Below are 14,090 nucleotides of genomic sequence, written 5' to 3'. Positions count from 1 at the left end.
CCCCATCAATTTATTAATTTTGATCATCTATCTGTCGCAAAATCAAGGAGAATCAATTTCTCAAACCTAATTCCCTGCAAAATTAAACTATTGAAAATTTTGGGCCACACAATAAAACGGTTGAAAAGTTGGATTAGACCCTTCATATCTTTTCTATTTTTATTAATGTGACAGACTAACAACACTTCCCTCTTACACATGTTTATTTTTCTTTAAGGTAATTTTTTTGTCTCAAACTTCATATATCATTTCAAATCTCTTACTAATTATAATAAATAGACTTTCATGACACGTTATCGTGACCAGGGCATTTGAAAGTAAAGATCTTACAAAAGGATCGCGCCAAAATCATTAGCGGCGAAAAGACACCCATGTTTATTAATGGTTAAGATCTATTCTAAAGAATCCAAGGTTGGTCTCTTGACACTTGGGGTTATTTCCTTGGATAAAGATCTTGTCTATTCAAATAAGAAAGCAGGGAAGGCTCTGTCACAGAATCAACGAAACAGAGCAGCCGACAAGAAAAAAATCTATACTTTTTTGCATAAGCCAATACAGCAGCTAAATGAAAAGGCTGCTTAACTGACTGAAAAGTGAAAACTGTAGGCTCCAGTATATAAGTCAAGAATAAATTTAAGCTTTGCAAATATATTTCTGAACTGCCAACACACATTTGAAGTCCATTATACATGTGCTTATGCGTAGAGCAAGAATGTGAACAGTCATCCGTCAAGCAACGTCAAGTTCATAGAATTCCTATTTCAATGATAATATTAATACTAACATGGCACAAACATATTTAATCATGAAAATTAAATGACATGGATCATTATAAACAACTTTCTTCCTTGAGAAAGATATATTTACAAATTGATATAGAATTTTTGAAATAAATATTATATATTAATAATTTCAATTTACATGACTAGTAATTTTGATGAAATGAAATTTTTTTTAATTTAAACGGAAGTAATATCGGTACACACTTTCTTTCACGTAACACACGTATACACGTACACTTGTTTTCCCCTTAGTTTGGAGTCTAATTCCATGAAAGAAAAGAAAAAGGACGCTAATAAGATTCTATTCCTAATAAGAGAGTTCATTGATGAAGGCCAATGCATTGCTGGTTAATTGGGCGACTCGGCAATATTACTCCAAATAGTGTCTTTGATTTTGCCATTCATTGCTTTCCCTCCAATCCCATCCATGCAAGTATCCTCATTGATCAAAGCAGCACTAACCCAAGTCTGTATATTCCTCATTTTCATCTCAAAGTCAGGGCCCTGTAGATCCTTCATTGCTGCATTTGATTGGTGGAGCTCATCTACAGAGTCTCTCATGGTTTCCAAACAATCCGCAACGGCAATAGCTTCTCCAGGCTCTTTGGACAACTTTAAAGCCAGGTTTGAAGTTTATTGCGCACCGTTCAGGCTCACGGACAAAGCAGCATTGGCAAGTTCCCTCGGGCTAGTCTGGATGGTGCTAGCATAAGCTAAGAGGGTCTTGTAACATATCTCCGGGTACATTGTTACCTTAGAGGAAGTTTTAACAAAATCAACATTGGATCTCGATTGGGGTTCTAGCCTAGTAGCCGTGGAAGGATATGTAATGCAGATGAATGTGAGGGTGATAGTGGATGTAACTGTAAGGGCATGGAATTGGAAATGATCCAAAGATCCCTTCAGCCCCTATACTCTTTAATTTTGTTCAATTTAATCTTTAAATTCAAAATTGAAGTAATTTAGTCTCTTAATTTTAAAAATTGATATGTTGAGGGACTAAATTAAAATTTTTTTGAAAAGTACAAATCTTTAAGTAGATTGTTAATATGCTTATTAATAAACCAAATATCTAAGTGTAAAAGATTTATAGTGTTAAAAAATATATATATAAATATTTTTTACTTGATTATTTGATTTCAGAATATGTAAATTAATTTATCTTTTTTACAAAAATTAAGTTTGAATTCTCCTTCTATAAAAAAATTTAGAAAAAATCTCATACCTAAAGTCAAATTTAAATGAATAACTTGCATTATGTTAAAATAAAATAATATAAAATGACTAAATATGTTGATTTAGTTACAACTTTCACATTCTTTTGAAATTATTCAACTCTTACCCAATTTACCTTTTATTTAAATTTACTCAAATTAGCAAAATATGTTGATTTAGTTACAATTTTCACAATTTACAAATACACATTCTTTTACAATTATTCAACTCTTACCTAGTTTACCTTTTATTTAAATTTACTCAAATTTCTTATAAAGCATAATTATTTAAATTCAAATACTACAATCAAATTCTGCTAAATTTAAAGTTAAATTATTAATTTGAATTTATAAAAAATTTATTAATAAAATAAAATAGTACAAATATTTACAGTTATATTTAACTTTATCAACCATAAATGCAATCTTTAATATAAGAAATTTTAACTTAAAAAATATAACTTGAAATATTAAACAAAATAAAAACATAAAAAATAAATAAAAAAATTGAAAGGGCGGAGCTTAGATTCTATGTTTGTAATAAGAGGTTTGTCATGTTTAAATTAAACAAGTCAAAACAAAGAATTATTTTTATAATTATCTCTAACTTCATATCTCTGTTCTTCATTTTTTTTTAAAAGAACAAACTAAATCAACATATTTTGCTAATTTAACTTTAGCTCAAGTAAAGTTAAAAACTAAGTTAAATAAATTTCAAATTTTTATACTATTATAAATAGAAGAAAAAAGAATTTATTTAGTCATTTTATATTATTTTATGTTAATGTAATATAAATTATTCATCTAAATTTAACTTCAGGTATGAAAATTTTTTCAAAATTTTGTTTATAGAAGGAGTATTCAAACTTAATTTTTGTAAAAAATATAAATTAATTTACATATTTTAAAATTAAATAATCAAGTAAGAAAATATTTATATATATTTTAACATCATAAATCTTTTACACTTAAATATTTAACTTCTTAATAAGCATATCAATAATTTATTTAAAGATTTATATTTTTTAAATAATTTTTTCAATTTAGCATCTTAACATCTCAATTTAATTTAATTTAATTCTTGTACTATATATTTTTGTTCAATTTAATCCCTATGACGTGGTAGAAATTTTTTTGTAAATTTTTTTAATCTATCACATGGCACTAACACATCAACATTACCACGTCATCGTATAATACCACATGACATTACCACATCATTGCTTGCATGCCATGTGACATATCACGTCATCAAAATGTGACATGTGAGTACTAATGTCATCGTTGATGTTAGCGTTAATATCATCTTTTAACGGTAAAATTAAATATCGATAGGAGAAAAGATTAAATTGATGTAATTTCTAAAATTAATAGATTAAATTGTTTTGATTTTGAGTATATGGACTAAATTGAATAAAATTAAAAAATATAAAAATTGAAAAGATTTTTTGACCAATTGTAAATAGGATAGCTTAAAAAAAATAAAAAATTCAATTGAAATATAAAAGCTCAATTCCTTCAATCGATGTGGATAGAATGGAGAGACAGTGGTCCTAATATCGAGGAGTTAAGTGCAGAAAACCGGCTGCAATCGGCAGGGGCAAACAGGGGCGACCTCCGTCAATTATTGAATTGCAAAAATGAAATCCACTCTTCGAGGAAATAAAGAGAGAGGATAGGACCATAGGGGTGATTCACATGTTTTGAAATACGGAAGATATGATAAAAAAATGTTTTTCCGAGAAAGAAAAAGACTCGTGCACTGGAAGAGCTGGCCGTTAACCATCCCCTGCTGTCCCTGAACTGTATAATAAGTTCTTATCTAAACTGCTATAAAGAAAAAGTCATACTATACACTTAAATAAGCCACTTTTGCACGTGAGGTGAGATTCATCAAGAGAGAGTGACTATCTCCAATGCAAGTATTTGTATGGAAAATAGAGAATAATGATTCATGACAACTAATATAAAGAAATGATCAAGCAAAGAAGAAATGGGTAAAGCAAAACAAGCAAAAGAAAGAGGATGGTATTATTTGAAGCCAGGGCACAATGAATGACCCTCTTATAAATCAAGGATCTGCTTGACTCTTGGGTTGCCTGCAATTTGTAAATTAACACAGCTGCAAAATTACATCCACTCTCCTGAGAGGATATATGCAAAAAGAAGGGCGTCCATGATTAAGGACATTAAGAAGAAAAACTTTGTAACTTAGACATCCACATCTAGCTAGACGTCAATCTTCTTTAAAGTACAATAATATCCTTGTTTAGTTTAATGAGCCCACCACGCATGACTTGCACAATTAAATATTCAAGCTAAGATGATAATAGTGAATGTGAAGGAAATAATGTTTGGCAAGCTTTGCAGTGGGCCTTTCTCCGGAAAAATATCTGCTACTACATTTGTACACACCACTTAAGTTTTCTTTTTACCACAATGTTTATTACTTATTTCTAATTTCAACTCAAACAGTAGAATGTCCCAGCCTTTTTGGCGGGCCATATTGTCTGTCAAACCCGTGATGCTAAGTCGCTATTGAAATTACGAAAAGCTGGTGATGCTTTGAGGACGTTTTTCACATGTTATCTTCATGCTCTGTTTTAGTTCATACTATGGGATGGTTTGATATCATATCATAAGAAGCATTCGATGTAAAATTAACTAATAATAAATGAACAGTTTAAAAATTTTTTACGAAATGGAAAGAAGTTTTTTTTTTTTTTTATGGAATATCTGTAACGTTCAAAAATCAAGCCATACAGAAAATGACCTTTAATGGTGGAAGGTAGACTCAGTATTTTCTACAACAACAAATGTTCTTGAATGACCGTCTAGATTTAACTTTCAATCAACGTCCGATTTCTAAATCTAACCCTGCTCCGTAATTGTCGAGTAGACAAAGATTTTCTAATTCAAACAATCCAAGAAAACTGGGAAATCCTTTTGACCAAGGTGATGCTAATCTTGAAAACTAGTAAACTGCAACGGAAAGAGAAAGCTAAACCAATCAGACTGCCATGGTAATAGTCTTGATAACTATGGGCAACAGCTTTTCTAATTCTCTCTGCATGTAGCCGACTTGCAGGTGTCGCACAAGGATAACGATAGGCAACTCATCTGACCAAATGGCCGAATGGGTGCGTGTGATCCCGGCGGCTGAAGCCTTGAAGCCTCTTTCGTTCGTTTTTAAGGCCCCACACAAATGCATTGAAGGTAAGCTGTTTTGATCCTTCGATTCCAAATACTCTGATTCAGACTTTTTCTCACCATTTTATTTTGGTTTGCTTGTGACCACACGTTGTTATTTGCTCCCACTTGATTTGCCATTTGACAAGGAAAATTGGGCCACATACAATTATGCTAGAAACATTCAAGTTGGTGGTGCTAACAACGTACTTTGTGCATATTTTTTTCTGAGGTCTGCAAAATAATATCTTCAACAGTTAGGATTGAGAAGAGTCAAGACTCAACAATTGCAAAACCGTGCAAACAGTAACTTTTTTTTTTATGTTTAGCTACAAGACAGTAAAGGGTCATATCAGATCACTGGTGAAACATATTTTAATTGTAATAAAATTTGGATACGTTTAGTAGTTGAGCACAATTTTGCCTCCAATTCTCTCTAATCACGGATTATAAGCCATATTATTTGGTTCCGGAAATGTCCCTTATGGACCCCTATCGATTTACTCCGCCAATTATATCAGGAATGCAAGACTAACCCACATTGGTATCTTTTTTCCCCTATAAATTGGAGGCGTCTCCCTTCCCATTTACTCCACCAATTATACCAGGTATGCAAGACTAACCCACATGGGTATCTTTTTTCCCCTATAAATTGGAGGCGTCTCCCTTCCCATATTCATCATATTCCAATAGCTCTTCTTAGTCTTTAGGAAAGAAAAAACATTAGAGATATGGAAGGCACCTTCTGTAGTCATTCTTTTAAATTCCTTCTCATTCTTCTTGCCATTAGTTCTTACATAAATTTTAGTTCAGCTGGTAGGCAAATTGCCCCACAGTCCAGCGCTGAGTTCATCAGAACCTGTTGTAGTTCAACGACTTACCCAAAACTTTGTTTTGAGACTCTCTCAACCCACGCTAGCTTGATCCAAACAAGCCCTCAGCTCTTGGCCCATGCAGCCCTCAATGTGACCCTTTCAACCGCCGAATCAACCTCCGCCATGATGGTAACGCTTTCCAAAAGCCATGGATTGAAGCCAAGAGAGGCGGAAGCCATGCAAGACTGTGTGGAGGAACTGAGCGACAGCATAGATGAGCTCAGAAAGTCAATAAGCGAGATGGGTCAGATCAAAGGCTCCAATTTTGGACTGATGATAAACGATGTACAGACTTGGGTTAGCGCTGCTCTGACAGACGAGAGCACCTGCAGCGATGGGTTTCAAGGGAATAACATGAACGGGAATGTGAAGACGGCTGTGAGAACCAAGATTCTGAGAATCGCTCATTTGACAAGCAATGCCTTAGCTTTGATCAACAACTATGCTTCTCTTCATGGTTAGCTAGCCTTAACCAAGAACAGGGGTAGGCATGTATACTATATTAATTGAATTTAGAAACTACGTGTGCCATGATTAAATGTAATATATGCAAGCCTAGATGTGGCTCTGAGGTAGGGCATGGCTTGTTGTTATACGGATATATGTGATCATGTTGTCACATGGTAAAATTTATGTGGCGCCTCTTTAAGATACTAGTGTCGGAGTCTTTGAGATTTATACTGTGCCGTCTTTACAGATTGTTTTACTTACATTGCTTTGTGTAGAATCATATTGTATCCTCGTCGAAGATTAATTACAATTGATGAAGCCTCTCTTGTAGTAGAGATTTTAGTTAGAATATTGATTTGAAGCGATTCCTCTGTTTTGTGTATTTCTTTTCTTATTTTGTCCAATTTCCAAAAGCATTCTAGTAACTTAATAAATTTTGATTTACAAGTTAAGATTAAATATTCAAATTTCCATAATCATTGCGAACATTAGCAATATTAGTATATTAGGGTATAAGCTAAATAATGTATTTTTTTCAAAAATTTGGGAATTGTTATTCGTGTATATTTAGGAATGTCTATGGTTACTTTATAATCAAGTACCTTGCATCACTCAAATAGATTAAGATTAGGATACTCCATAATCAAATTCAAGTAGTAAAATTATTATTAATCACGGGTTTGGATAGGATTTAGATAATGGTTTTAGAGTACTCAATATCCGAATTAGATTATATTAATATTAAATTTTAATTATATATTATTTTTATTTATAAATTTCTTATAAAGTTCATTAATTGTTTTAAATATGAATTTAAACTGTAATTTTTTTATGAATTAATTATAATTTATTAATTTAATTTTTATTAATAATATACATAAAAATTGATTTTAAATTTATTTTAATAATATATTTAATGAATAGTATTTAAGATATTCAATTACATGTTTGAATGACAATTTCAAAATTTAATAGATTATTTATAAAGTCCGAATACCTTATCAAATTATCAAGTTTGGATTCGAGTATTTAAAAAATAACGAGTACCTTATACAGTAAAATTTATATATATATATATATATAGACACTAATTGAGATGATATTTAAAAAAAAATTATAATTAAAAAATTATCTCTTCTTAATTTTAATTAATTTTATTAAATACTTATAAACATTTACTAACCCAATCCAAAAATAATATGTATGGAACAGAAAGGGCAGAACAAGAATAAGAAAGAGAGGGAAAGAAGGTAAACTGTTAAGAAATTTCCGTCAACACATGCCTATTCCTGATTGACAAGACAAAACAGTTGGATAAAAAAGAAACGCTGAAGTGGTGCATGTGTCGATTAAGTGGGGAGCTTTTTACGTTCTATGTTTAGTTTAAATCCACTGAGGGAAAAAGTAGTCTAATGTTGTTAACGGCTATAACGTTTATCGCTGTACACGTGGACGTGGTTTTTACTCATTGTGTTTCCGGAGGACTTTGTTTCGGTCTTATCCTGATTGTATGCTATACATTTTGTCGGACAACCACTCATTCCACTTCCTAGTCTGGGCCCTAGCCGTTGTTGGCCAACTCCGCCATCGTACCTAACTGGGTCCAGCGGATAGCGACTTTTTTTTTTTGTTTCTTTTGAGAAAAAAAATTCAATATTCTTTTTTTCATGGCCTATCTAAATCAACCCTTAGCGCAGCACAAATCCATGCCCAGGAAAAGGCCGTCCTTAGTGGGCTCTAATTGTAAATCCTGGGCCGGGCAGGCAACCTGGAAAGTGTACAACAAATGTCTTTTTATGAAACATAGAGATTAACCACTAATAAACAATGGTCAAAAAGCCTATTTCGTCTCTTAACTTTTCAATTTTATTCAATTTAATTTTTATATTTAAACTTAAAATAATTTAATCTTTTAATTATAAATTTTTTTTCAATTTAATCTCTCTTGTAATGACATCCAATTTTATCTTTAAAAATAATGACGTGAGTATTGACATGACACATTTTGATGATATGGTATTGAGATGATGACGTGACATGTCACGTGGCACCAAATGATGATAAAGTAATGTCACGTGGCACTAAAATGATGATGTGATAATATTGATAGGTATTGACATGCTGACATGTTAGTGCCACATGACATATTAAAAAAATTTTCAAAATAAAAAATTTTATCACGTCATATGAAATAAATTGAACAAAAACATATAGTACATGGATTAAATTGAACAAAATTAAGATATTGAAGGACTAAATTGAATTTTTTAAAAAAAATATATAAATATTTAAGTAGATTATTGATATACTTATTAATAAGTCAAATATTTAAATGTAAAAGATTTATGATGTTAAAAAATATATATAACTATTTTCTTATTTAATTATTTGATTCTAAAATATGTACATTAATTTATCCTTTTTACAAAAATTAAGTTTGAATTCTCTTTTTATAAAAAAAAATTTGAAAAAATTTCATACTTAAAGTCAAATTTAGATGAATAACTTGCATTATATTATAATAAAACATTATAAAATACTAAATAAATTCTTTTTTCTTCTATTTATAATAGTATAAAAATTTAAAATTTATTTAACTTAGTTTTTAACTTAAAGTGAACTTAAATTAGCAAGATAGGTTAATTTAGTTTTTCTTTTAAAAAAATGAAGAATGAAGATATTGAATTAGCAATCATTATAAAAATAATTCCTCGTTCTAACTTACTTGATTTGGACATGGCAAATCTCTTATTACAACCATAGAACCTGAGCTTCACTTTTTAATTTTTTATTTATTTTTTATGTTTTTATTTTGTTTAATATCTCAAGTTATATTTTTTAAGATGAAAGTTTCTAAATTAAAGACTGCATTTATAGTTGATAAAGTTAAATATAACTATAAATATTTTTACCATTTTATTTTATTAATAATTTTTTTTAGATTCAAATTAATAATTTAAATTTAAATTTAGAAAAATTTGATTGTGGCATTTGAATTTAAATAAAATTGTTTTATAAGAAACTTTGAGTAAATTTAAATAATAGGTAAATTGGATAAGAGTTGAATAATTTCAAAAGAATGAGTATTTATAAATTGTTAAAGTTGTAACTAAATCAACCTATTTTACTAATTTGAGTTCAGCTTAAGTTAAAAACTAAGTTAAATAAATTTTAAATTTTTATATTATTATAAATAGAAGAAAAAAGAATTTATTTAGTCATTTTATATTATTTCATTATAACATAACGCAAGTTATTCATCTAAATTTAACTTTAAGTATAAAATTTTTTTAAATTTTTTTATAGAAGGAGAATTCAAACTTAATTTTTATAAAAAAGATAAATTAATATACATATTATAGAATCAAATAATCAAGAAAATATTTATATATATTTTTTAACACCATAAATCTTTTACACTTAAATATTTTGTTTATTAATAAGTAAATCAATAATTTAATTAAATATTTATATTTATTTATTTTTTTTCAATTTAATCTTTGAAAATCTCAATTTTGTTCAATTGTCACATGTTAATGCCATATCAGCATTATTATGTCATCATTTTAATGCTACGGGGAATTGCCACGTCATCAAAATGTGTTACGTCAGCGTTAACGTCATCTTTTTTACTAACAAAATTAGATACCGTTAAAAAGAGAGACTAAATTGAAAAAACTTTTAAAATTAAATAATTAAATTGCTTCGATTTTAAATATAAGAATTATATTGGATAAAATTAAAAACTGAATAAGTCTTTTGACCGATAAACAATAAACTAGCTCATGTTTTATTGAAAATAATAAAGCTCCAAGTGATAGGAATGCTTTCAAGTGGGCCAGGACCCTAACAAGAGATGCATAATCACGTGGTTGGCTCCGTTATCTTCAGTTTTTTTATGCAAACTATAAAACTATATAGCTTGGGGGTTTGGAAATGCTTTGAAATAGGCCAGGACCCCAACAAAAGGCGCATTAATGTAGGTAGTTGGCTCTGATTGTGGAGCATTCATCCGGTTATCAGGAAACTGATCCTTCTCATCTGGTCCTCCAACGATAGCTCCTGTAAGCAAGTTAGGATTTGGATTTTTGGTTTGGAAGTAAGGGGTTCCATCCTTGCATTTGATGTGCTCTGGATGATTACCAATGGATGGTAGAGAAGCAGCCCGATGATGTATTCTCTGAGGAAACTTCTGGCCAAATCCCACCATGTATGACATACTCAGTGGGTTCTTTCCCAGTATATAATCCACCTGCATCAGTTAATTGTAAGCTTCCACCATATTGGACTAAACCAACATTCTAATGCTTAATTGGAGGGGCAGCATCCTGTTCAGACTTCAGACTTCATATCTGAGGCCTATTTTTAAAATAAAGCCTACTCATATATAGATGTCTTTGAGCAAATTTGAAGAGTCCGGCTGTCAGACTAACATAAATAAACTGACATTCATGGGAATGATGGAATTGTTTTTTGGATTTAAATGAGAAGTATAAATATGTAGAATTCTAAAGAACCTAAGATTCATGTGAACATACCTGGCCTTTTGCAATTTGCTCGAGCCTAGATGGTTCCGCATTAACATTACCACAAGGAACTGCTCCATTGTGTTTTTTCAGATATTGAGCGTAAACAACCAGAAGAAAGGACAAAGATGTGGCGTGCTGCATGTTGCTTCCACCAGGTTTGAACAAAAGCCCACCTACCATTTCTCATTTGGAAGTCATGACCCATTAGCCAGGTATCAGTAAGGCCAAAACTAAATTCTAAACCGACAATTAATATTGAAACAAAATAAAAGAAAGGCTGCTCAACACCAGCATTAGAAATTAGTGTTAGTCTAGAACCAGACTGCAATTTGTTGAAAAGAATTTGAGGATCAGTAAAAAGTTTCTAGGAAATATGATCGTAATATGTAGGTAGTCTGGTTTATAAAAATGGATTCAAACTTCAACGTTAGCCTCCTTTTCTTCCAAATCAACATAAGAGCCTATAGGTTTTGTAAGTTCAATAAGTTATTAGTTACAGCCAGCAAGATTTGGTGATGTAAATTATAAGCCCATGGCAGGCTACCTGGAGAGTATGAAACAGATTTGGAAGGCGATTCTGGCAACAGAGTGCACACAAATTTCCCCGCTTGGAGAACATAGGGATTTGAATTGTTGGAGTTCATTACCAACTGCAAAAACAATCAAAACAAAAGTCTAGATTGTGGTATAAGAAGAATGGTTTTTTAAAAATCAAAATGAAAAGAAAATTAGATTATTACCCCGGAAACAAGAACATTTATACCGGCGTACTTTGCATCCCATCCAAATTCAGCAAAGCTAGCACTAGCTTGTAACTGACCATCTACAAGCGTCGTGACTTTCTTCGGCAGACGTGGAATGTTCCTTTGAAGATAGTCCCAGTACTTCTGTTCGTTTGTCACCTTAAACAACCATGCTGCTCCCCATATCAGTTCGTCCTGTAAAGAGAATAGTTGGTATTAGAAGCGAGAATGAATCTCCCGATTAACCTTTCTTAAATTTCTCGATTGCCTTCGTACCACATAGCCATCGTAATCACAATAGAATGGACACACTCCTTGGCCAACACTGTCTTTATAGTTCCCCCGAAACATATCCGCGAAGTCAAAGACCTAACCCGCACATAAAAAAAGCAGTAAAGTTATTGACCAAAAAAGGTTGAAAAGAATAAAAGAACGAAAGAAGAAAATATTCAGCCTCATGATTTTACCTGCTTTGCCCTATTGACAAGTACTATAGAGTATTTCTTGTCAGCGGACTCGAAGACCAAGGAAGATGCCGCAAGTGCAGCTGCAGTCTCGGCTGATACTTCAGAGCCAGGGTGGGTTTGATTAACCACGTAACTGGTTCTTGGAGTGTCCATGTCTTCGGGCCTTTGCCAGCAATTATGATCAGCGTTAGGATCACCAACGGCGGCCGTGACTTTGCCAGGGAACTTCGTGGCCTCGAGCAAGTAGTCTGTGCCCCAACGAATGGAATCCAGTGCATATTGCAGGTCTGAGCCCATAAATTGGCCAAATTCGATTACGCTCCATGCTAGCATTGTTGTTGAGAATGCCATTGGAAAATTAAATTTCACGTTGTCACCGGCATCGTAATAGCCACCTACTAGATTCATCTGAAAATCAAATCACATTTTTAATTTCGTTCAATATCAAAATAAAAAATATCATAAAAGTATGAATTAGTTTTATTGTAGAATTTTATTTAACATTCATGAATCCTAAAAGATTAGTCCATACAGAACTTGTTTTCAATTCATTTTTTCAAAAGCACATTACAAATTCAAAAAATTTAATTTGTACCTATTCCACGCGATTGGTATACTTTTCTTTATGCATCACATCGGTTTGTGCATACTTTTTAAGGTTCTTGTACCAGATTGCATTATATGCTATGCTAAATCAGAATCCACCAATAGCTATACAATAAATAATGGCGTAGAAATTAGAGACTTACACCAATGTCAAAACCATCACGAAGAGCAGAGTCCTTTCTCCAATTCATTCTTTGGTTAGGTGGAAGCTTTCCTGACCTCTGCCCTTCGAAGAATAAAATGCACTTGGACAATGCATCGCCATAGTTCTGTGAAGCAACTCTGTCAAGCATCGCCATCCCTAATAACAATAACAACGTTAGTAGAGTGATCATACTGTTACGTTCGCCGCTGGCCATTGCTCTATTCTCTCTGAAATCAGTCTGAACCCAATTCTTTGACTCTCTATGCGATATTCTGATCAAGCAATAAATTGAACTTCTACTGAACTATATAGTCCTAGAAAGAGCTAGAAAAAATTTGACTGCACAACACATCAAATGAGGGTTTTGATCCCCAATTATAAAATGAATTGTCTGATACCTCAAGCATTAATTGTCTAATTTATTGGTTTTGGGATGGAAATTAAGGAAATTAACGTCCACAATAATTACTTTTCTTGCGTTATACTTTCAAAACAAACATAGGCTAAATGCCTTAGTGCATGCTCTTAATTTTTTTACTTTGACAAAGTTTATCTTTATAAATTTGCTAGCTGGATACCATTAATGTACCCTGGTTATGCGTAGTTAGCAAAATAGTATTAAATAGTATAATAATTAGATGAGTTAAGAGCAAATACAGGAGAGATAAAAGATAATGATTTGCAATTAGAACGTATAACCACATCAAGGCAAGGTATTAGGGAAATTAATTAATCTATAGAAAATGTACAGCTCATCCATGACCCTTTGGATATGTGTGTTGTCATTTTTCCATATTTTCTTTTTTTTTTTTACATTTTTAATTGGTTCTCTTCTAAAAAGCTATCTTTTGCTGTATGGCCAGACAGTAATTATTCCATGATGTGTTGGCATTAATATATGGGGGAATCAAGTTTGAGATGCTCTTGTTTCATTCTTTTCTGTTGTATCTGTAGACACCTAAAACAAATAAATAAATAAATAATGTTAAATTATAATGAAACAAAATAATAAAAAATAAATGAAATAACAAAAAAAAAAAGACAACCCGACTTTTTAAGGGCTATCTGCAAAACCAAGGGGGGGGGGGGG

The 14,090-nt window shown here is 31.6% G+C and overlaps 2 protein-coding genes and 1 pseudogene across 2 annotated transcripts; 1 reads left to right on the top strand and 2 right to left on the bottom strand.

Moving 5' to 3' along the window:
• On the bottom strand, window positions 1,090-3,186 carry LOC18605378 (annotated as a pseudogene).
• Window positions 5,774-6,886, top strand: LOC18605376 (21 kDa protein). Its single transcript, XM_007038356.2, has one exon. The coding sequence runs from the start codon at window positions 5,917-5,919 to the stop codon at window positions 6,520-6,522; it is 606 nt and encodes a 201-aa protein (XP_007038418.2). The 5' UTR covers window positions 5,774-5,916; the 3' UTR covers window positions 6,523-6,886.
• LOC18605375 (endoglucanase 8) lies at window positions 10,278-13,272 on the bottom strand. Its single transcript, XM_018117479.1, has 7 exons — window positions 12,999-13,272; window positions 12,250-12,657; window positions 12,059-12,151; window positions 11,780-11,977; window positions 11,584-11,689; window positions 11,049-11,212; window positions 10,278-10,762 (listed from the first exon to the last, which is right to left on the bottom strand). Exons 1-7 carry the CDS (start codon window positions 13,212-13,214, stop codon window positions 10,424-10,426), a joined length of 1,524 nt encoding a protein of 507 aa, XP_017972968.1. The 5' UTR covers window positions 13,215-13,272; the 3' UTR covers window positions 10,278-10,423.

This window comes from Theobroma cacao, chromosome 3 (assembly GCF_000208745.1).
Source record: "Theobroma cacao cultivar B97-61/B2 chromosome 3, Criollo_cocoa_genome_V2, whole genome shotgun sequence".
Classification (NCBI taxonomy): Eukaryota; Viridiplantae; Streptophyta; class Magnoliopsida; order Malvales; family Malvaceae; genus Theobroma; species Theobroma cacao.
The sequence above is the reverse complement of the archived record's forward strand: the minus strand, read 5'-3'. Positions and strand labels throughout refer to the sequence as shown.

What these genes read in the sequence shown, in the direction of transcription:
- LOC18605376 (XM_007038356.2), top strand. Translation starts at nt 5,917, where the DNA reads ATGGAAGGCACCTTCTGTAGTCATTCTTTTAAATTCCTTCTCATTCTT.
- LOC18605375 (XM_018117479.1), bottom strand. Translation starts at nt 13,214, where the DNA reads ATGGCCAGCGGCGAACGTAACAGTATGATCACTCTACTAACGTTGTTA. An exon ending in TTGTCAATAGGGCAAAGCAG is followed by an intron (nt 12,152 to 12,249) that starts GTAAAATCATGA and finishes TGTGCGGGTTAG; the next exon opens with GTCTTTGACTTCGCGGATAT. An exon ending in GTGATTACGATGGCTATGTG is followed by an intron (nt 11,978 to 12,058) that starts GTACGAAGGCAA and finishes TTCTCTTTACAG; the next exon opens with GACGAACTGATATGGGGAGC.